At 41.7% G+C, this 24,126-nt stretch overlaps 1 protein-coding gene across 5 annotated transcripts in view; it reads left to right on the top strand.

The window, feature by feature from the left end:
- The window catches only part of TASP1 (taspase 1), a 294,418-nt gene extending 271,910 nt beyond the window's left edge, over positions 1-22,508 (top strand). For 4 of the 5 annotated variants that reach the window (XM_053200260.1, XM_053200259.1, XM_053200258.1 and 1 more), the window contains one exon: positions 22,230-22,508. In XM_053200260.1, the coding sequence (XP_053056235.1) occupies positions 22,230-22,439 (210 nt within the window). In that variant the 3' untranslated portion in view covers positions 22,440-22,508. Of the gene's footprint in view, positions 1-14,215; positions 18,151-22,229 lie in introns of those variants that run through there. The other variant, XM_053200261.1, reaches the window with a different exon arrangement.
- The last annotated feature ends 1,618 nt before the right edge of the window (positions 22,509-24,126 follow it).

Here is a 24,126-nt window from a genome sequence, read left to right as displayed (position 1 = left end):
GATTCTGAGACACTTAATGCTTTTTGGTTTTCCTCATACCTCCCTGGTTTCCTTCTCAGTATCCTTTTATGGTTTCTCTTCTTTTCCTGGCCACTGAACGTTGGTGGTCCCAGTGCTTGGTTATCAGCCCTTTTTCCCCATAGATGATTTTACTCTGTCTGGTGCCTTAAGGATCATGTCTCCCAAATCTCCAGCCTGAACTGCACCTAAACTCCAAACTCCTGACTTGGTATGTTCACTGTAACACCCAATAAAGCATTTCATAATGTGCCCAACACAGAACCCTTAGTTTCTATCTCCCCATCTCCACCCCCAAGCCTGCTCCTTCCCCCAGAATTCACCATTTCAATTGATATTCTCATTTACTCAGTGGCTCATGTACAAAATCTGCAAATTGCCTTTGAGTTCTCTCTTTTCCTCATCTCCACAACAGATACCCTACGCTGCAGCATGAGGAGCTGGCTGACTTAGAAAGATGCATCCTAATTTGGTCTTGGAAGATGCAGTAGGTAGGACACCTGATGAAAAGCACATTACTCCAGATTCCTTCAAGTTGTTTCTTCTTTCAATGGGCATAGGTATTTCAATGCAGATACGAGTTTGACCCATCATAGGGGTCAGCTATGTAGACTTCAAATCCTGGGTCTATGTTTACAAAACTAGGCGTTTCAGTCCAGCTCGTAAGCTCATGGACGGGGGCACAGGGCAAGCTGTTGTATGTCAGGTGGACCTTTGTTATCTGTCTGTCTTTGGCCACTAAAGGAACAAAAAATGTGAGGAGAACTGACAGGAGCAAATCAGTCCCTGGTCCTCCCCCGATGGCCATGGTGGCCATGGCACCACTCATCTCCTGGCATTTTTCCTTCTCTAGGGAAGGAATTCCTCATCTTCCTTCCTAACCTTGCTTCATTCCTCAGCTTAGTGCCATTGAGAAAGCATGGCTTGTCCTCCATGGGATCCCAGGCCAGCACTTTCATATTGTTTACTTTAGTTTTCATAATCAAACATTGATGGTGAAAAGCATTTCCTTCTCATTATTGGAACTATAAAAGTGATACGTTTGATATACTAGAAAATGTCTTAAAAATGAGACAAGGAAGAAAATTAAAGTCCTTTAAAATCTCATCACTGAGAAATAACCACAGCACTTAACATTTTTAAATGTTTTCCTTGCATCTTTTTTTTTTTCTTAGTGAATTTATATTTGGAAGAAAAAAATTGTACCAAATTTTGTCTGGAATTGGACTTTTTTGTGAGTTATTATACACAAACCCCCTCATAGGAAGAAATTGGCATTTCTGATCAATGCAGATGCAGTTTTCTGATGCATTCCAATGGGATTAAGATCACGTTTGAGAAACCAGTTACTTATCCTTCCAGGTGACTCCCAGCTGACTGTCAGTAAAGATTCTAAAGATCTTTAATTAGACGTTTCTTTCACTTGGTATCTAGTCTAACAAAAGTTACCTAACCATTTCTTTTCCCATAAAACATCCCCCCTTCCCCCGCCAAAGTAAGTCCTTGGATTAGCCTGATGTATATAGTTCCTTTCCCTGCAGCAAGATTGCCATAAAACTTTGACTCTTAATCAAATTTGGAGCAGGGTTCAGCAGTCTTATTTAGAAACCAACTTCTTCCACCTTCATTTTATTAAAAAAAAAGGGGGGGTCAATTTCATGTAGGTAGAATTTATATATTATAAAATACACCCATTTCAAATGTACTGTTCAATGAATTTTGGAAAACACATATTTCTGTGTAACTGCCACCACAATCAAGATATAAAACATTTTTATAACCCTGAAAGTTTCTCTAATGCCGCTTTGCAGTCAGTCCCCCCTTTCCTTCTGGCTCTTAGTAATCACTGATCTGTTTTCTGTTACTACAGATTGGTGTGGGGTTTTTTTGCCTTTTATAGAATTTCATATAAATGGAATCATATGGTATGTACTCATTTGCATCTGACTTTTAAATGTGTTTCAGAGATGTATCCATGTTATTACATATAGCAGTAGATCACTTATTTTTATCTGCTGTATAGTATTCCACTAAATGAATACACCACAATTTATCTATTCTACTATTGATGAGTACCAGGTTTTTTCAGTCCAGGGCTACTAAGAACAGTACTGCTAAGGATATTCATATTTAAGTCATATTCATATTTAAGTGAGGGTGTATGTTTTCATTTCTCCTGGGTAAATACCTGGGAGTGAAAATCCTGGGTTAAATGGTATTTTACATTTTAAAAAAAATTTTTAACATTTATTTTCAAGAAACAGAGAGAGACAGAGTGCAAGTGGGGGAGGGGCAGAGAGAGAGGGAGACACAGAATCTGAAGCAGGCTCCAGGCTCCGAGCTGTCAGCATAGAGACCAATGCGGGACTCAAACCCACCAACAGTGAGATCATGACCTGAGCTGAAGTCAGACACTTAACCGACTGAGCCACCCAGGCGCCATTACATTTATATAAGAATAAATTATAAGAAATTACCAGGTATAAGAAATTACCAGGCTGTTTTTCAGAGAGGTTGGGATCTTCCATTTTTACCATTATTGCTTCTTACCAGGGGTTTAAAGGGCCTTTGGGAAATGGGAGTTTAACAATGAAAAACATGGATATGTTGTCTTTTCTTTTTGGTGTTCTTCCTTTTGAAATATATTTCTCTTTCTTTTTCATTTCTGTGAAAGAGAAATAGCCAGAAGAAACAAATGGTTATCTGATCCTGAAGATAAAAGAATTGAAGAGAATGTTAATGAATTACTAACCTAACAGGGGTGAATTTTTCCTTCAACCTGCAAAGTTGTCCTTCAGACTCCAGTTCAGACTCCTTTTTCAGACCTGGAGATTACTCATTCCTCCTAGCTCAGCCCCAGTGGGGTAATCCTTTGAGGATTTCCCATAGTAGGCCTAGTAAATGTTTCTTTGGCACCACACCCTCTTCAGGTTATCTGAAGTATAGTTATCTTAGTATAGTTTATAGTCATTGATATTTGTGGAATTCATCGATGAGTGTCTTTTCTCCTTACGTCATGACATGAGGAACCAAGCTTCTTTATCTCCCCTGGCTCACAGTGGAACTAAAAAAATATTTTTTTTAATGAATGAACAAATGAATAAGAGAAATAGAAACAGGTTAACAGAACAAGACTGCCAAGCTAATGGTTGTGACTATACAAAAGTGGTTGAAATACATGTATTTGTTGACTGCCAACTCCCCAAAAAGACCATACCAGTACTCTACTGATCAAGCAAAGCTGTTTATTACGTACTGTAATAAGGGAGAACACCACCTTGACCAAGTCTTAGTAGTAGCTTCAAAAAGAAAGGTCAGAACACATGTGTGTGGGGGTTTAGATCTGGTTTTGAGTGGTTTAAGGCAGGTCTTTCAATGTGGGGATTCCAAATGGGCAAAGTTCACAAAAAGGTAAAGGTTCTAGAGCAAAGTATGTTCTGATAAACAAGTAGGTCTGTCCCATAGAGCAACTTGTTGGCCTGAAAAGGGGCTGGTTGAGTAGTCCATTGTTTGAAAATAAGTAAATGTTCAGGAAGCTCCTGGAGCAAACACTGAGGTTATTTAGTAGACAAGAATTTTCTGGAACAAATGGTAAAGTCATGTTGATGTAGGCTTAGTTCTGTTAGTTAAGTTATGAAGCTGCTGGCAGCTCCCAAAACCCAGTTCCCCAAGACTAAGTATAGAAAGGCAGATTATTTCTCTGACCTTTATATGCTGAATGAGGAGACTGTGCTTCACAACAATTGCTCATATTCTTGATTGTCAGGTCTGGAAAAATCTGTAGGCATGACTGGAATACTAACTTCTGCATTCCCACCTCTTGAATTTAAGCCATAAAACCTCTTATTATGTAAAATACTAACATCTCAACAACAAGTCCTGGAAATGAGATATGGGTTTGTGAGGCTCCTCTCTTTTTGCCTTTTCTCTGGCTCTCCTTTATTTTTTGATTTATGATTGCTTTACAAGACAAAACTTTAGTTTCCCTGTCAAGAATCCAGTGGGAATGAAGAGTTAGAGGAAATACCAGCAACATGTTAGTCTAATAGCAGGAGGAAGCAGTAGGGCTGAGTTACGAGCAAGGCTGCACATGGTATCAACATAGCTATTTTGCTGCAAAGCGAGGAACAGTGAGCTTTCTATAGGACTCTTTGAGGTTGGGGGATCTCCTTGACCAAGATAAATGGGAGCTTAGGAGGAAGGAGACAGGAAGAGTTACACAGAGGCATTTAAGTGTAGCTAAGTTAAGTTGGCATCTCCCCACCAATCAGATCCCTAGTTACATCATGAACCATTCAGCTGGTCAAAATGGAAGACAGAGACAGACTGTAAAGCATTCCAAAGGCGCCATCACCATCACGTTACACGTAATTTGTGGCCAAGGCTTGACACACGGTGTTGGAGGAGGCATGCTAGAGCTCATGCAATTCCTCAGCCACGTGTATGGTGGGATAGGGATGTAGGAAAATTTCTGGCCATGGAAAGTAAACATCTCACCTCCAAAAGGGCAGAGTCCTGCAAACACCATGAAACAAAGACTCAGTATTGTGAAGTGAGCCAAGAATTTCCCAAAAGGGAGGGTGGAGCTTGGGCATGGCTTTCCTTCTCTTCCCTTGTGTAATATTGTCACATCATCTGGGGGTATCGTGTGCAGAAGGGAGCCTTTAGAAAGTTGGCTGTGCTATAATTTATGGCTCCCCTCAGCAGCTAAATCTTTGCTTTCTGCTCTACTGCCCGGCAGCCATAATTCCTCTCTCCCTTTTTCACGTGTGTGTGTGTGTGTGTGTATGTGTATGTGTGTGTGTGTGAAATATATAGACATAATTTAAAAATTAAATAAGCCCCCAAATAACAAGGGCCTTACCAGTTCTTACCCCTAACTCCTGCTGCCCAAGGCCCACTTGCTTTCAACTGTTTCTTTCTTTTCTTTTTTCTTTTTCTTTTTTTTTTTTTTTTTGTGATTTCTCTCTTTTTGCTTATACTCTTTCTGGAGTATTCATTTTAGACCATATGTGTTGACTTCCTGCTGTGTTAAGTAAGGACACAATACCTTTGTGCACTCCCTCCCCTTTTCCTCTCTCCCTATTCTCATAATTACATTGCAGTTTTTAGCTGAATTAATTGTCACTATTTATATTGTTATGGTTGGTAAATATGGTTGACCCCAAAACCAAGTAGGTATTGTGATTATCTTTTTTACCCAGTGCTTAGTTTTATTGTTGTTTTTCACTCCCAGAGTTTTCTTGGTCCTACCTTAATTTTTTCCATCAGGTCTGTCAATCCCCACCTGTTGATATCTTTTCCAAAAGCTCAAACATGTCAGATAATTTGTTCTACTTATTTCCTCTGAAGTCTTCTCTCCTGAACCCCTGTGTTCTCCTGTTTTGATGCAGTCATTAGGGCTACCTCATGGTTGTCATCCTGGAGTTTTTTCACCATCACCCTGCAGCTTCCCTTTTTGGATTCCTCGTTTTTTGGATCCCCATGTCTCCCACTTTCTTGGCTTACCCCCTCCTTTTGTAAGAAGGTTCACTAGTGGTTTCCTAAGGCAGGGCACATGGGAGGGACTTATTCCTTCAGTCCAGGGATGTGTCTGAAATGTCTTTATTGTCCCTCTTACAATAATTTGGAATTTGGCTGCATATAAATTCCTGGTCAAAACTCAATTGCTTTACTGTCTTCTAACACATGTTTTGTTGTGACTAGTCCAATGCAAATTTCATTTCCCATCTTTTGTAAGTGACATTTTTTTCCTCCTTTTCTCTCTCTCTTTCTCTCTGGGATATTTTTTATGATCTTCTCTTTATTTCCACGAGTCTCACAGTACTGGTCACTCAGTGGACCCTTTCAGTCTCAAGGCACACTCTTTCAGTATGGAATTTTTCTTTTATTATTTCCTTAGTCATTTCTTTCCCTCTCCATTCTCTAAGTGTTCAAAATAACTATTATTTGGATCTTGGATCTCCTAGATTGATTCCCTGAGTCTCTTAATCACTCTTTATGAAAACTCTTTGTATATATTTGTTCTTCCTGAGAGGTTTCATCTACCTTATTTTCCAAGCCTTCTACTGATTCTTTTAAATTTTAGCCATCTTATTTTAAATTTGTTAGAGTTCTTTCTTATTATTTCATTCATTATATTTTATAGTTTTCTCATCTTGTCTCATGGATGCAACATCTTCTCTTTTCAATCTAAGAATTAGTGGGATTTTTGTCATTTTCTTCTGATCTCCACATTATCGCTTTGACCTTCGTGTTTCTTTTTTCCCTAGTTCTTTGTTTCAGTTTTCGTGTTCTATGTTAGGAGACATTCCTCAACTATTTGGTGGTCTTTGGCTCTCTGTTGCTATTTCTTTTTTTTTTTTTTTTTTTAAGTTTATTTATTTATTTATTTATTTTGAGAGAGAGAGTGAGCAAGTGGCTGGGGATGAGGGGAGCAGAGAAAAGGGAGAGAGAGAAACAGAGAGAGAGAAGAGAGAGAGAGAGAGAGAGAGAGAGAGAAAATCTCAAATAGCCTCTGCACTACCAGCACAGAGCCTGAGGTGGGGCTTGAACCCACAAACCATGAGATCATGACCCGAGTTGAAACCAAGAGTCAGACACTTAACCAGCTGAGCCACCCAGGCACCCCTCTCTGTCTCTATTTCTAGTAAAGTACTTAAGACATGACTGGATGCTTTATATGCCAGAAGGGCGTCACAGTGGAATCAGGTAGTGGTCCAGCTGCTCTGTGGGAGGACTCCCAAATGTCAGTCAATTTCCCCACTGAAGAGTCTTCTAATTTTCTTACCAGAGGCTTATGCCTAACTGCTGGAGCAGTAGAGGTACATAACCCACTTCTTGGAAGTGTAGATGCTTGAGCTGACTGTGAAAGCCATATTGCCCAAAGGCTGAGTGTGGCACTGGTGATACATGAGTTGACTTTAGGGTACAAATGACTAAATATTTTTCATTATAGTATATTTGCTCTAGTATGTGCTGGCAAAAATATAACTAGCACACCAAAACCATGGTGTCATGGATCATATCACTTAAGGCAAGCTAACTAAATGAGAGTGACTCAAGTTCAAACTATTAAGATCAATAATAGTACAAGATGGATAGAAACAAGGCAAAAAGAGAGTAGAAAGGGGACTCCATGTGGAATGATGGACAAAGCAAAGGGGCAGAGATGTGTGGTGGGGAAATTACAAGTCCCTCTGTGTGTGGGTGTGGAGAGTGGAAAGAGTGGTCAGAGACTAGATTATGAAGAACCATGTATTTTTGTAAGTGTTACTTTAAAAAAAATCTTTTAATGTTTACTTATTTTTGAGAGAGAAAGAGAGACAGTGTGTGAGTGGGGGACGGGCAGAGAGAGGGAGACAGAATCCGAAGCATGCTCCAAGCTCCGAGCTGTCAGCACAGAGCCTGATGCAGGGCTCAAACTCACGAACCATTAGATCATGACCTGAACTGAAGTCAGAGGCTCAACCAACTGAGCCACCAGGTACCTCTGTACGTATTATTTTAACACTGGTTTGACGGTTGTACAGTGTCTAAGTCCAAGAGGCATCATGGTTACTCATTATGGCTAATCCAAGTCAAGTCAATAAGTAATGATTTTCCTTTGAATTATTTACAACAGTTAAAAAAGGATGTAGATTGGCTTCCTGCTGTCACATAGGAAGCTGCTGGTTTTATCTCCTGCTCCTCTCCTCTGCCCCCATATAGCCCTCATGCCCATCACTTCATTGGATATAGTACGATGAAAAAATGTAAATGCATACTAACCCAAATCTCAGAAAACCTTAATCAGGAAGACAATTCTGCTATAAAATCTAAGTTAATGCATTCTCAATGAGTATACATATAATGAATTTGGGATTTCTTATCTTTGTGGATATTCTCATGTTTTCTACATCTGCACATGTTAGCTAAACTCTGGAACACAACATAGCAATTCAAGTGTTTTGTAACTTTACTGCCCAATGCAGTAACTACTAGCCATGTGTGACAATTTAAAGTTAAAATAATTAATAAAATAGAACATTGAACGTCTCAAACTAGTCACATTTCAAGTGCTGTTCAAGTGCTTTCTGGTCACATGTGATAAGTGACTGTAGTACTGCATATCACAGATATAGAACATTTTTATCACCAGAAGTTATCTTAGATCACACTGTCCTTTGGTTACACAAAGTCTATTCTTTTTTTTTTTTTTTTAATTTTTTTTTTCAACGTTTATTTATTTTTGGGACAGAGAGAGACAGAGCATGAACGGGGGAGGGGCAGAGAGAGAGGGAGACACAGAATCGGAAACAGGCTCCAGGCTCTGAGCCATCAGCCCAGAGCCCGACGCGGGGCTCGAACTCACGGACCGCGAGATCGTGACCTGGCTGAAGTCGGACGCTTAACCGACTGCGCCACCCAGGCGCCCCAAGTCTATTCTTTTTTATTGAGATATAATGGTTATATAATATTGTATTCATTTCAAGTGTATAACATAATGATTAGATATTTGTACAAAGGCTGCTTTTAAATTTTAGAAAATCTTAAAATAAGATAAAAGTAACCATCACCACAATTGTGACACAAAACAATCCTATAACCACCCAAATTTCCTCATGCTGCTCCTTTAGAGGCACAATTTCTCACCCTCCCCCCAAGCAATCACTAATCTAGTGTGTCTTTTCCCATAATTTTACCTTTTCAAGGATATAGTATAGATAGAATCATATAATATGTTAACCTTTTGAGGCTGGCTTTTTTTTTTATTTATTTAAGTTTATTTATTTAGAGAGAGACTGTGTGTGTGCAAGCAAGGGAGGGGCAGAGAGAGAGGGAGAGAGAGAATCCAGAGCAGGCTCCACACTGTAAGCACAGAGCCGGACGTGAGGCTCGAACTCATGAACTGTGAGATCATGACCTGAGCCGAAAACAAGAGTTGGTCACTTAACTGACTGAGCCACCCAGGTGCCCCAAGACTGGCTTCTTTTACACAGCTTAGTGCCTTTAAGATTTATCCAACTTGTTGCATCTACCCAAGTCTTTGTGCGAATAGTATTCCATTATATGGTGGTTTCACAGTTTGTTAACCCACTCACCCATTGAAAAATATCTTGGCCATTTCCATTTTAGGAGTTTATGAACAAAGCTGCTAAAACATTTGTAATCAGGTTTCTGTGTGAATTGTAGGTTTTCATTTCTCTAAAGTAAATATCCAGGAATAGGGTTGCTGGGTAATATGGTAAATATATGTTTTATTGTACCAAAAACCACCAGTTTCCCAGAATGGCTATTCTATGTTGCATTCCCAACAGCAATATATAGAGTTCCAGTAGCTCTGTGTCTTTATTAACACTTGGTATTGTCTTTTTTTTTTTTTTTTTGGCCATTCAAGTACACATATAGTAGTATCTTCTGGTATTATTTTGGAATCCTTAATGGCTAATTATGTTTTGCTTATTTACCATCTTTGCATCTTCTTTGGAGAGAGGCCTATTCAGTTTTTGCCCATTTTAAAATGAGATTGTTTATTTTCATACTGTTGAGTTTTGAGAGTTATTTATATTTTCTGGTTATAAGTTCTTTGTCAGATACATGAATTGCAAATATCTCTCCCAGTCTGTATCCTTCTTTTCTTTCTTTTAATAGTGTCTTTTGTGGAGCAAATGTTTTTAATTTTGATGGTTCTCATTACTATTGCTCTATAATAAATCTTAAAATGAGATAGCATGATTTCTCCAGATTTATTATTATTTTTCAAAATTGTTTTGGCTCTTCTAGTTGCATTTCCATATGAATTTTAGAGCCAGTGTTACTTTATCCACAAAAGAAAATCCTACTGGGATTGAGATTGGAATTTAGTCAAGTCTTTAGATCATTTGGGGGGAAAATTAACATCTTGACTATGTTGAGTCTTCCCATTCATGGATGTAGTATTTCTATTTATTTAGATATTCCATGATTTCTTTCAGTAATGTTTTGTAATTTTCCTCATATATATTCTGTACTATTTTTTAGATTCCTACAGAATTATGTCATTTCTGGGGCTATTGTAAATCATATTTTTAATTTTTTTTATTTCTAACTGTTGATTGCTAGCATAAAACAAGATGATTGATTGGTTATCTTTCTTTTTTGAATTTTATTATGTTATCATTATTTTTAAAAGTGAACTCTGCCTCCAACATGGGGCTCAAACTCACAACCCTGAGATCAAAAGTCACATGCTCTACCCACTGAGCAAACGAGGTGCCCCTGCATGATTGATTGCTTTTAAATGTTGACCTTGTATCCTGTGACCTTGATAAGCTCATTTATTAGTTCTAGATTTTTTTTGTAGATTCCTTGCAAATTTCTATATATACTGTGATATTACATGTGAATGGACAGAGCCTTCTTTCTAATATCAGGGTTTGGGTAACAATCTACTGAGGGAGCAGATAGAAATTTCAAGTCATATAAAACAAAGCTGCGTTTTCTGGTCCCTTTCTTTTTCATTTCTATCTTTTTGATAGAAATTTGTTTTATATTATCTGCATGCTTTTCCTCCCATGCCCCTAAGAATAAATATTCTCTCAGTGATATGGCCTTGTGGTTTTGGTGACATGGTCTTTGTGAAACATTAACTATTCTAAAACCAAAACCAACTCTCCTAGATGTTCTCAAGAATAAGTTACCTGGGAGGTAAATGTTACATCTTTAGCACTAGTAATGATAACATGAAGCTGGAGGCAGACATCCTTGTGATCCAGAGGCCTCCTCAGGAGCTCCTGATAATGGAATGGAAAAGCATCAGTCCCAGGAAGAGACAGCCTGTGGAGCCAAGGAGGAAAGGGGCTGACATTTCTATCCCCTCAAAAGGCCCCTGGCACCAAACCACAGCTGGTGTCTTCCAGACATAGAGGTTCCATCATTTGTTTATGGGAAAATGGTCCTCCCACCACTGGCTGACCCCTCCTGACCCCAGGATTTTTCAAACAGCTTAGCCCACACAAATGACAGGCTGAAGTTAACTGTACTGTGCTAATTGAGGACTGTCAAAAATATCAACAGGCAGGAGGTGGCAGGACATGGGAGTTTTGCACGTCAGAGTTGCTGGCTCTTGTGTGATGCACTTGATCTGTTGTGGGTCCAGAATTGTCCTAGGGAATAAGAAGGAAGGTGAGAGCTGCCTTAGCTCCCATGCTGTATGCCATTAATCTGACACCAAAACAGGAAGCAACATCAATACTCAGGGCCAAAAATAAAGTTCAGGCGCCATGTCCAGAAGCCCTAAAGAGAAGACAAAGGGAGTCTTTTAATTAAGACTGACCAGACATAATAAACCTATGGAAACAGAACAACATGCTTTCTGGCATGCACTACACCACCCATACCACAGTATCAGTAGCTAAAAATTCACATCATTTGAGTGAGAAGAGAAAAAAATAAGCCAACATGAAATTTATTAAGTCCCTACGGATGGGTCAACTTACCACATTTCTTTCCTAGTAATGCACAGTTATGATTGGACTGTACTAAGTTCAATCTCTCTACCTCTCTATTATGTCCATCATAGAGGGGCTTCCAAAGAGGGCTTGGGCTGTTGGTGAGACCCAGATTTTATACTTTTTTTCAATAAATACTCACCAACATTGGCCATACCTGAGCTTTTGACAAGGTACAGGCACTTTATCTTTTTTTTTCCTATTCGTTTCCAATTTTATTGAGATATAACTGACATGTAAAATTGTTTAAGGTATACAACATGATGATTTGCCACAAGTATATATTATAAAATGATTACCATGAGATATTTAAGTGTTCTTGATGATGTTGAGGCAGATCCAATCCATCCATCCATCCATCCATCCATCCATCCATCCATCTTTCAATCCATCCATCTACCCATCCACTCATCCATCCATCTACCTACAATTACCCAGCACCTACCATGTGCCTGCCACCTACTGATAGAAGTGCTCAGAATATAAAGTTGTACAACACATAGATATCCCTGCCCAAGAAATTCATAGTCTTAGCTACCCTTTTAAAAAATATTTATCCATTTTTGAGAGAGAGAGAGAGAGAGAGAGAGCCAGGGAGGGGTAGAGAGAGATAGAGACACAGAATCCAAAGGAGGCTCCAGGCTCTGAGTTGTCAGCAGAGTCCAATCCAGGGTTTGAACCCACAAACTGTGAGATCATGACCTGAGCTGACATTGGATGCTCAACTGACTGAACCACCCAGCTACCCCCCCCCCCGTTTTTTAAGAAGCCATGTTATTTTCTTTCTTCTTTTCCTTATTCATTTGACAAATCCTAATTATAATATAGCCACTTTGTCTTAAATTTTAAAGTAACTTTTATTTTTTTTCTTTATTACTAAGAAAATAGAAGACAAACTGCTGTCAGTATGTCTATAAATATTCTTAAGACCAAAGTTTCTCAATATCAGCACTACCAACATTTTGGGTCCAATGAATCTTTATTGCAGAGGGATGCCTTGTATACTATAGGGTATGTAGCAGCATCTCTGGCCTGCTACCCACTCCCCCTTACATGTCAGCAGCAACTCCCTGCCTACTTTCATCTCTGTTGGAACAACCAAAAATGACTCCTGAGCATTGCTGAATGTCTCCTAGGGCCTAACGACCTTAGGCCATTCTGGGTTCAGGGTGGGGTTTATTGACTGAATCCTATCATTCATCCCACTTCCCCTCCAGGAGTCTGGATGACACTTATCAGTTATCAGCTTTATGCATTATTCAGTTTGTGGCAAATGGACCACGAGTGAGCCTGACTGGTTTCATCCATCCAAAGTAAACTGAGAAGCTGGAAGCAGAAAGAGGCCTCATTGTGCCTGTCTGAGGCAAGAATAGAGCCTATGGCCCTGCCAGAGCAGGTCTGAGAGGGCAGGAAAGGGGGAGGTTCTGTTTTAGGGTTTTGAGACAGAATGGCCCTAACTGACTTGTGTGCTGCCGACATGGCCAGTTAAGATAAGCCGCTGTATCCAGGTTGGAGGGTTGTCCCCACACCTGGAAACCTCCTCTGAGAAAGCCACAGAGTTGGAAGGAGTTCCTGTTTTATGGGTCAAGGCAGGAATGTGAAGGACAGGCAAAGAAGAGTTCATGGAGAATTTTTTTCTATGAATGTACAGAAACACATAATATTTTAAGTAAAAACCATATCCTACTGTGTTTTGTGGCCTTTTTAGTATCGCACTGTATGTATGGTTTTATAAACCTTTCTTAGTTCCCATATCAACCCACATTAAATGACTTAAGACATCATTTGAAAGGGCTGCACATTACTTACCTGTATGTAATGTATTCAGTCAATTCGCTTTTGACTGTTTTCAAATTTCTTCTGGTAGGAACACAATTAAGCATCTAGGAGATGAAGACTGAAATTTGCCACTGATTGTTGCCTACGGGCAAATTATTAGATGTGGCGTATTGGTTTAATGGTGTGTACTGCAATGCCCTCCTGAAAGGGAGCCCTGAATTATTTGTAGAGGAGCTAAAATAACCTTGCATAAATGAAGAAAGGGTAACGTAACAGATGCACTGCATATTTTTCAGGCTTCTCTGAAGCCCAGATAACTGCTAAAGTCTGGAGCCCCAGTTTCAAAGACTTGAGCCCTTTTGTGGATTTTGCTTTCTCCTAGCAGCCAACAGCTCCCACGGTCCTGGTAAGACTGTCCTCTCCTGTCCCTGGGCCACTTAACTTTTGGCACATTTTAGTGCTTTGCCACTGGCACCGAGGTGTGGTCAGAACCACTTTTTTCTTCTGGATTTGGCATCCCTGATGAAGTTAGGTGCATTTTCATAGACTGTGAGCCCCTCCGGAGAAGGCTATGTGTATATACTTTCAATTTTGTGTATGTTTTGTAAATAAATTGTAAATAATTGTAAATAATTTCAATTTTCTGTATGTTTTGTCATCTTAGAAAAATTCTTCTCACAACCCCTTCCTGGGTTAGAAAATTCTTAAAGATAGCAAAAGATATGGCCAAGAACCTACCCTTGATGTGCAAACTAACCAATCCAGAGTCCCACTTAACTCTATTTGGCCAATGCAACCCAGGAGGCAATATTCCTCTGCCTTAATCATCCTACGGCCAGGGCCAGTGCCGGGAAACTAGTAACCACTCCTAAAGCCCGGAGCCTGCTGAAAGTTTTCAAACTCTCAATCTTAAACTGTTTACCCTGCTCTGCCTGGTCTTTCCCCAGGAAACCCCAATAAAGGCTGTGGCCACAGCACAACCTTCGTTCCCATTTTCTGCCTCCTGACCACCCTCATGTCTTTCCTACGTGGCCCAGCAAGGTGTGCCATGTGCCTATTGTCTCTAGGATCTGTAAGTATAAGAAATTTTGTTGTTCCCTGAACCTCTCCTCTGTCTCCTCTTATGGCCACACCTGCTGACTGTCTCATAAAATCTAAACCACTGGGGTGCAAGACAAGTCTTCAGGCTTTATGAAGCTGATCCCCAAGGCTTCCGATCTCAAGTTGTGGGGATTAGTTGTCACTTGAGTGCTTTTGCAACAAAGAATCTAGGCATTGATGTTTTTATTTTTCTGTTTTCAACCAGAGAACCCCATAAGGAAGGGCTGCTGGGATTCACCCTTCTGTTCTAGAAGTTCCTAGAAAAGTAGACTTTAACCAGGGTGGATTTTAAACACTACTACCATTTACATACTGTCTAGAAATCAAAAGCTCACTTTGTTGCAGATTTCATAATTTTTTCTTCATCTCTCTCTTCCCCAACTTAAACATGACCCCAAAAAGTGCCGTCTAAGTTGTGAAGCAGGAGACAGACAGATCGCCAAGGTTAATATTTGTGTTTGGAAGCATGGCCCCGGTGGAACAGGCAGTAGCCCTTGAGCTGCCTCCAAAGTTTCTCTTAGCCAGTGTGTTGGTCAAACAGTCCTGCTCTTCATTCGCTTTTTACAGTTTGGGAGGGAGCTGAGTGTTTTCATGGGAAGAGACCGACTAGACTTTGAGGAGGCTGTGGCAGTGGTGGGGGCCAGTCCCCTGGGATCCTGCTCAACATCATCCCCAGCTGTCCCCTTGCAACCTCTGGCAGAGTTAGGAAAACCCAGTGGATCTGGGGAAAGAGTGGAACTGATGGGGTTGGCTCAGCTAACAAATGCCCAGTGTTCTACCTACTCTGAATCTGGTGCCAAGGTCCATCCTCTAGAGACACTGACAGCTCTGTTCTGTAAGGCACCAGCCTTGCGTCACTCAACTGGGGATAGGTGCATACTAGACCTCCCTCATACAAAATGTAGGCCCACTGGGAGCCATGCCAGAGCCCTGACATTGGATTCATGCAGGGGTGTTCAACTCAGGGAGGCAACTCATTTTTCTACTGGTGCTCTGTGGAGGTCAAGGACACCTTAAATTCTTTGGGGGAAGAACTGAGGGGTGCAGTGTCAGCCCTCTGAATTGCCTCTTAAGTGGAGCCTCAGGCCCCACCCTACTATTGATGGCTTCCAGTGCCCAAAGGCCTCATGGGTCAGAAAATGCAGCTGAAATGAAGAAAAAGTTGGCCAACAAAATTCCCTACATTCTGCTTACTGCTTTAAAAAAACAAAAATAAAAACCTGTATGCACACATATAAAAACTAAACAGATATAAAAACAAAAATTTTAACTGTGGTCTCTTCATTTTCTCTAATGTGGTGTATTGTCTTTATAACAAAAAAGAAGAAGAAGAAGAAGAAGAAGAAGAAGAAGAAGAAGAAGAAGAAGAAGAAGAAGAAAAGAAAAGTAGAAAGGAAACAACTCTAAAATTTTCACCAAGTTCTCAAAGGTAGAGTCAGGAGAGGTTAACGTTTCCAGGCATCCATCCTGGCGAATGTGTGTAAACACGCATAAGCCTGCAGAAGGTGGTAGTGGATTGAGAGTAGGTGGGAGCAGTTTGACTGGACACACTTACCTGTGTGGGGTCTGACCTCCCTACATGGAACTGAGTACAGTAGAATCCTGGAAGACTTAGGGCCTCCGCTATGCCTCAAGCCAAAGAAATCTTGGAAGCCCCTGGGGCTATTTCCTGGGCCTGCTGTGACCCATTAATCATGTCAGCCCCTGAGTGAGACTGGAGGGGGGTGAACATAGGGCCAGCATAGAGGGAGAGGGGCCAGCACAGTGGGCTAAGGGTGTTAGGCACATGGAGAAGGCAAAGCCCTAGGAAGATGGGAGAAACACAAAGGATGCTGAAGAACTTGGCCTTAAGGGACGTCCTCTCTCACACTGAGTATCAACCTTATGGTCTAATCTTACCTTTACCTCCCAGGAGGGTGGATGTTACTAAGTGTAACCAGGAGATCATTGAGAGAATAAAACTTCATTCCAGAAAAACTTCCCTGGGCACAGATATCCCTACTGGCAGATCTCTTAAATTCTGAGAATCTCTGATTCTAAATGAAGGATCTCTCCCCCATCTCTCATGACCCAGCTTCCCATCCCATTATGTAGACAACTACCGCTTCCCTTTGCCTCTGTTTACTTAAATTAATTGTACCCTTTTATCAGGATCTGAAAAGTCTGATTTCAAATGTTTGGTTGAAGGGAACTCTGGGTTTGGGAATCCAGTCTGGGCATGTGTGTGTGTGTGTGTGTGTGTGTGTGTGTGTGTGTGTGAATATTTCAGATACTGCAAACTTGAGGCTATCCCAAGACTGGCCCCCAACAATCATTCTGATTCCAATTTCAATATGTGGGGGCTTTCCCCATACCATCAAGCAAGCAATTCTCTGACACAAGTTGAGTGTCTTACCATTCAACTCAATTCTGACACCGTCTACCCTGAGATGGCTTCAGATCCCACAGGTAAAGGACTAAATCCTCCAAGACTGTCACCTCCCCTAACTTCAGATACCCTTCAGAAATCTCGGTTGTTACCTGTATGTCTACCAACTGGCTCTAAATCAGAGGTTCACATGACCCCCTCCTTAGGTTCAATTAATTTGCTACAGCAATTCACAGAACTCAGGAAAACCTTTTACTCACTAGATTGCCATTTTATTATTATATAACTCAGGAACAGTTAGATGGGAGAGATGCATAGGGCAGGGTATGGGGAAAGGGCACTGAGCCTTCATGCCCTCTCTGAGTTTGCCTTTCTCCCCAAGTCTCCATGTAGTCACCAACCCAGAAGATGTCTGAATCACATTTTTCTGACTTTTTAATGGAGGCTTCATGACATAGTCATGATGGATTAAATCATGAGCCTTTGGTGATTGATTGAACCTCCAGCCTATCTCCCCTCCCCTGTGGGTCATGGGGATAGGACTGAAATTTCCAGCCCTCCAATTACCTGGTTGATTCTCCTGGCAACCAGCCCCCATCCTTAGGTAGGGTCGAAAAGTCACCTCACTAACTTAACAAAAGGCAACTTTGCTGTACTCATTACTTAAAAAATTCTAAGGGTTTTAGAAGCTCTGTGTCAGAAACAAAGTCCAAATATATATTTCTTATTATAAACCACACCCCCAGAGCCTGGAGATCAAGACCAAGAGTATTACCTGGCCTTCATAGGTCATGCTTCTCCCCCTCAGGATGAGATTCCTGCTAGTGTCCCACAACCAAAAAGTCCATTGAATTACAGAAAAGAGAATATTAAACAAGGAAAGATGGAATCAGTCTGGGGTTGGGGAAGTTGAGAAAGAGGAGGAGAGCATCTACAAGCAGAAGGGCTAAAAGTGAGAACATTCCTGATTGGGGCAACCACTTGAAAGCATGCAGAAGCTGGTGGACAAGAGGGGCTGATGGCAAGGCTGGCCTGGCTCTAGTGGTAGCTCTGTTTCCATTAGACTCGGGAATCCTCCCAGGTTCTGGATTCTGCAGGAATAGGCTCTGTTGGTTGGGGTCCTTGATGCCTTTCTTCCTACAGGTTGGCTGCAGCCACTGACTGTGGGAGCTGAGCAGGCGCTCTGCAAACAAGAGTCACAGCTGAAAGAAAAGGCTGTCAATTAGGAGCTAGAAGCACAATTCACTGAGGCCTGAGGGGAGCTAGAAGCGTGACTGGGGGAGCCCTGTATCTCAGGACAGGGTCTGGCCATCTTTGGATGAGAAGAACTTCCTGACTAATGAAGCAGGGCAGGAAGCACAGTTGCTTGGCCCAGTTCTACTGTCCCCTGGCCAATAGGGAGAAACATTAAAAGAAAGTTTGTTTGTTTCCTGGTCCAAGCATGGAGTCTCCTTGCTGGGGAGTCTCCTTGGCTTTTGGATTCAGAAACTTTCATGTGGGTACGCACAGAATTTCGCATTGTCTCTAGAGCCAGAAAGCAAGTACCTGAGGAATGAAGGCCAACAGGGCTGTTTTTCCAAGAGCCCAACTGTGCCTCCCTCAGGCACTGCCGAGCCTCTGCTCTCCCAGGAGACTGGTGGATGAGTGTGGCCACTGCTTGTTTTGGTGGAGGTTCTGGCTTTCCCACATGGGCCTCCAGGCATATCTGATGCTGGCCTCTTGCCGGACCTCATTTAAGACCTCTGTGTGGGCGGCAAGGATTGGAAGTGGAATTTCTCACTTTCCCCCCTCACATGGGAATGCCACCAAACAGACCCCTGCCAGAGGTGAGGGAGGCCAGGGAAGGGGCATTCATCCTCACTGGCCAGGACCCTTCCCTGACCCTTCAGCCTCTCAGCATGTTGCAATATTTCCTCAGAAAAAGGCTCCATCCTCGGAGGCTGTGCCAGCAAAGAGCATGAAAGCAATTTTTCACTCTTCTTGAGACATTCCTTCCTGTATCTCTGCCAGCCACGTTCACTAGCTTCTCCTTGTCCAATACCCCAGACGGCCAGAAGTGACCCAACCTGGGCGGGCACCCACCCTCCAACATATACACCATCAGGGGGGCACCCTGTTGGGAGTATTTGACCCCCCTCCCTTGCCCCCATCTTGTCCCCCTGTGTGATTTCACCAAACGGGACATTCCAAGGCCCTCTGCAACCCTTCATGTCACTTGTGCAATATCCAAACTTGAAAGCGGAGAAACCATGAGCCAGATAGTGTCAACCAAGGGCTAGGAGTTCCAGAAATTCATCAGGCTGGGAGTGTCCCCTATTTGCTAGTGAAGTGAATTTGCCCTGTCACCCCTGGCAGGGCTGGCTGACAACTGGTCATGCTCTTGACTTGCACAATCTTGGTTATCAGGCAGACATGAGCACTGCAGGAGGAAGACTGTCTTCTTATTTTGGAAGGGAGGACTCCAGTGCCTGGAGGGCCTGTCACGCACTCTGCTGCCTCTGTCCCAGCTTCCAGGTCCTCTGACCACAAAGCAATACTCTGTCACAGCTCATCTTAATACACATGGCAGACAGAACTGAGCCTTCTCTTTTCTGAAAGAAACATCCTGGAAATAGCATAAAGTCAAAACAAATAGAAAAACAAACAACCCATCCAGACCTGCAATCGGTGCCCCACGGGAAAAACAAGCTCTGTCTGGGTTTTTGGGCAGCGAAAATTTGGGATGGCTGGCCCACACGTGTGGCTCCAGAATACTGTCTGAGTATTGTAATTGATTGCTAAAACAGCCCCAAGTTCTTCCTAAATTTGCCTGTTACTTTGAAGACCCTCCTCAAGAGGTGAAGTCTATTTCCTCACCTGTTGAACCTGGGCTGGCCTGTGGCTTGCTTTGACTAACAGGATATGGTGGAAGTGAGCATGTGCTAGTTCTGAGTCAGGGTCTCAAGAGGTGTTGCATACTTTCTCCCAGTCTCCTGTGACCACCGTGTGAACAAGCCCAAGCTGCTGGAGGATGACAGACATATGGCTAGTCACCCCATTGCCTGACCGACAGCCATTCAACCACCAGACATTTGATTGTGGCCATTGTAGAGCAGCCAGTCATCAGCTGACCCTCTCCCCACCCTGCCATTTGATCATGGACACATGAGAGAGTTTGCCAAACCAGCCCAGATGAGAAGAACCACCCAGTGCATCCATAGAATTTTAATTTGTTTGGGGATGGTTTGTTATATAGCAAAAGCGAACTGATACACCAGCTCAGTCCATCATTAGGAGAAGGGTGGGGAGAAGGTGAGAGAGAGAGACTTCATAGGAGGAAAGTTGTCATGCCTGTTTGCTCGACCATCCCACATACACACCATCTCCTTTGCTTTATCACCAATCTTAATGTTACAGACAAAGTTCAGACAGGATAGAAAAGTTGCTTAGACTCATATACAAAATGGCAGAATGGAGAGTCAGTCTCAGGACTTCTGACCTGTCTCGTGTTCTCTAGGGTCTTATTTCTCCCCACAAAAATTCGCACTGGGTGTTCATGATATTTGCAAATGCCAAACAGGTGCCATAATTGGAATTCTTGCCTGGCTTTAGAATCAGAAAGACCAGGGTTCAAATGCTGGTTCCACCCTTCCGATGAGCTATGATCTTAGGCATGTGGCTTAAGAGTTTTGCAAAAGGAAAGATGAAAGTGTTTTGTTTCTAGAGGATTAGAAAAGTTAACATGCTTATTCTCTGGTTCTATGGTGACATTTTTGGAAATGTCTTAGCTTGGAATGCTATAACAAATTAACATAAACTGGTTGTTTTAAATAACATTTTTTCCTCATAGTTCTGCAGGTTAAAAGTCCAATATCAGGGTACCAGCATGGTTCGGTTTGTGGTGAGAGCCATCTTCCTCAGTTGCCAAGCAATATCTTCTCATTGTATATACTCACATGGTAGAAATGAAAGCTAGCTAGCTCTCTAGCTTCTTCTTATAAGGACACTAATTCCATTCATGTGATCTCTTGTGACCAAATTACCTCCCAAAGACCCCACTTCTAAATACCATCACATTGGGGTCAGTGTTTCAACATATGAATTTTGGGGTAACACAAATATTCAGGCTATTGCAGGAAGCAAGTCCTTCTCCAGCACAATTATGAGCCCTGGGGCCACCAGACTCTGTCTGGGTGAGAAGCTTAGGAAGTGAACCTTGCTTTGAATGTATTTGGCATCTCAACTGGCATTTAGAGTTGACCTCAGGCAAGTTTCTGTTTACTGAGCCCTTAAGCTGTAGGTTAGACTATTTGCTAGAACTCACTGGGAAAAGCCTGAACATGTAATACGACTAAAAGAGGAGAGTATTTGCAACCATGATACTTGAATTTAAGCCCCAACTACTTCCTGAGCAACTCTAATCTCTTCGGCACTTTAGTTTTTTTTTTCTTTTTTTTTCCCCTTAGTTTTATTGAGATATAATTGACATATAAGATTACATCAGTTGAAGGTATACTGTAATGATCTGATGCATATAAATTTAATATATTTACAGAATGATTGCCACAATGAAGTTCAGTTAACACCCATCACCTCATATAGTTACAATTTTTCTTCCTGTGATGAGAACTTTTAAGATCACCTCTCTTAGAAACTTTCAAATATGCAATATAGCACTGTTAACTGTAATCACAATCTCCTTACTTTCAAATTGGAGATGAAAGTATGAGATAACAAAAGGTAAGGGGCCATAAGAGTATCAGTTATTATTATTATTGTTACAAGAGTAAAGTTATTACCGAAGATGATTAATTGGAGAATTTGAAAAGTTTTGGGTTAAACAAAAAAATGTGTATCTTACCTCCTTCAAAAGTGACGACCTTTCGAACAGTGTCCACAGGTATGGTAGAATTCTTGTCTAGGCAACTGGGAGTATCAGTTAGGAATACTGCATGTGATAGAAAATGCAATTAGCAGTGGCTTAAATAAATAAATAGGCATTTTCTCACTTGATAAGAAGTCTGGTGGTGGAGGTTTTCTGGCATTGGTTCAGTTGCTCAATGATGCCCTCTGCCCACTCTGTCGCCCTTAACGTATTGGCTTTTATCCTCATGCTTACTGTATCATGGTCTCAAGATAGCTGTGCAGCTCCAGTCAAGGGGAAAAAGTGGAGGAATCACAGTGTTCTCAGAAACTCCATTAGGAATTTTTTTTTTTTCTATTTGGCTCTTATTGGCTAGGAATGTGTCATATGACCACTTAAGTCGCAGGAGCGCTTTGTGACTCTATAGCAGAGGTAACCAAATGAGAATACTTGGGAATGTGTGGTCCTCACTAACCAATAGTTATGCTACTGGGGAAATGTGAATATTTTCTCTTTTCTTTCTAATTTTTGCTTGCTTGGACTTCCCGATATTTTGGTAACAGATACATTTTGTGTTTTCATAATAAGAAAGACACTGATTAAGGACTACTATTCTAATTTTTTTTAATGCTTATTTTATTTTTGACAGAGAGAGACAGAGCATGAGTGGGGGATGGACAGAGAGAGAAAGAGACACAGAATCCGAAGCAGGCACCAGACTCTGAGCTGTCAGCACAGAGCCCCACTTGGGGCTCGAACTCACAGACCGCGAGATCATGACCTGAGCCAAAGCTGGACGCTCAACCGACTGAGCCACCCAGGCGCCCCAAGGGCTATTATTTTAAAACTGATCAAATAAAAGACTGCAGCCTACTGTTTTCATATTGCACATAAGAATGACCTGATTACACATATGTTGTTGCCTGGTTGTGGTGTCTCCTTCTCTGGTCTCTGAAACTAAGCAGAAGATTAATTAATGCTCAACATGTGTAAAAGGTTGACAAACTGCCACTTGTGACTTTGGGGAAACAATGTTATTTTGGGGAGTTATTCTATATCAAACCCTCTGCAGATTACTTTCTAGACTGTTGTTCTCCACTAAAAGATCACATATAAGGAAAGAACAAACTCTTGAGATACATAGAAACTAGTTCAAATGGGTAATTGCCAAACGTCAAACTTTGGTAGGGATGTGGTATGCAGGCAAAGTTTATAATCAGAATTCTGGTCTCTGAGTCTAGGAGAAAAGTCACCAACTGTTATTGACAAAATGGCTGGTAAGCAAATAAAAAAGGTGATAAACGATGCCACCAGGAGATGCTGCCATCTCACCAGTGAGACCAGTTTCGGGGAGAGGGAGGAATGTGGCTTGATTTACAGTGGATGATAATCATGTGTCTAGTCACTGGAGATCAGAAGAAAGCTTGCCTGTAAGACACTGCTAATGAGACTGGAGCAAAGGGTAGGCTCTTCTCTTGGGTGGTGTCAAAGGGAAGCTTTGCTCTGCATCAGGCCAGTGGGATGTGAGTCATAGTACGTCCTCTGGGATGTGGTCATGGCCATGTGACCTCATGTTCAACTTCAGCAGCCCTGACCTCTGCCGATTTATCAATTGTATGTAATCAGTCCTTTTAACATCTAATGATTTGGAGACCAAAAGTTTCTTTTCTTTTCCAGTAATGTATGATTAGAGGCTGCAGGTACCTTGTTTTGTATTTTCTTAGAAAGTCCTGTTGCACATGTGTATGTGCATGCTTTTGTGTGTGTGTGTGTGTGTGTGTGTGTGTGTGTGTGTGTTGGTGGTGGTGCTAGTGGGAGGATTGTGGAGAAGTGACTGACTTTCATATTCTCAGTCTACAAGACCAGATATTGAACAGCTCACCTGTGATGACTTAGTATTCTTTTTTTCCCTGAAAATAGAAACTACTATGTGGAGGGTGAATTGATCTCCATCTTCCTTGGATAACTCTGAGGAATGCTGGGGGCACTGTAAATTCAGGAAAGTCCAAGAAGTGAATGTCACATTCTCTGCACCACGGAATTAGCATGAAGGAGGGCAAAACATCCCTAGCATGAAACACCACTGAAAGAAAATTCTACTGTGTTCTGGAACTTGGAAGAAATTCATCATGGTAGAACTTACTATCCTGTGTAAGGGCAAATTCTTTCTTAAATACAGTGGAAACCACTGGCCTTGCTTGGCCCCCTTCCGTTATGTTCCATGTGCCCGAATTTCCACAGAATTTCTATTTATAACACCACAGAGGTGCTGAAGAGCTGTCAGAGCCACACTCAAAGCTTAACTGAAGCACTCACGTTTCCTTTCCTTCTGGCCTCTGGTTACTGAAAACATTTGCTGAAAATTGCTGTCCCGCTCAAGAACTGTCAAAGGTAATTGTGTTGCACAAAAGTTACTGAGAAGCAGGAAGTAATATGGTTACCACCTGGCGACCAAGTTAATAGAACCTGTCTGAGGAGCCGCAAGCCTGGCACATGTGTAGACACCAGTTTATGTCTGAAAACCACGACAGCATAAATTTGTGTGG

This window comes from Acinonyx jubatus, chromosome A3 (assembly GCF_027475565.1).
Source record: "Acinonyx jubatus isolate Ajub_Pintada_27869175 chromosome A3, VMU_Ajub_asm_v1.0, whole genome shotgun sequence".
NCBI lineage: Eukaryota > Metazoa > Chordata > Mammalia > Carnivora > Felidae > Acinonyx > Acinonyx jubatus.
Note: the sequence above shows the minus strand (reverse complement) of the source record. Positions and strands in the feature narration are given on the sequence as shown.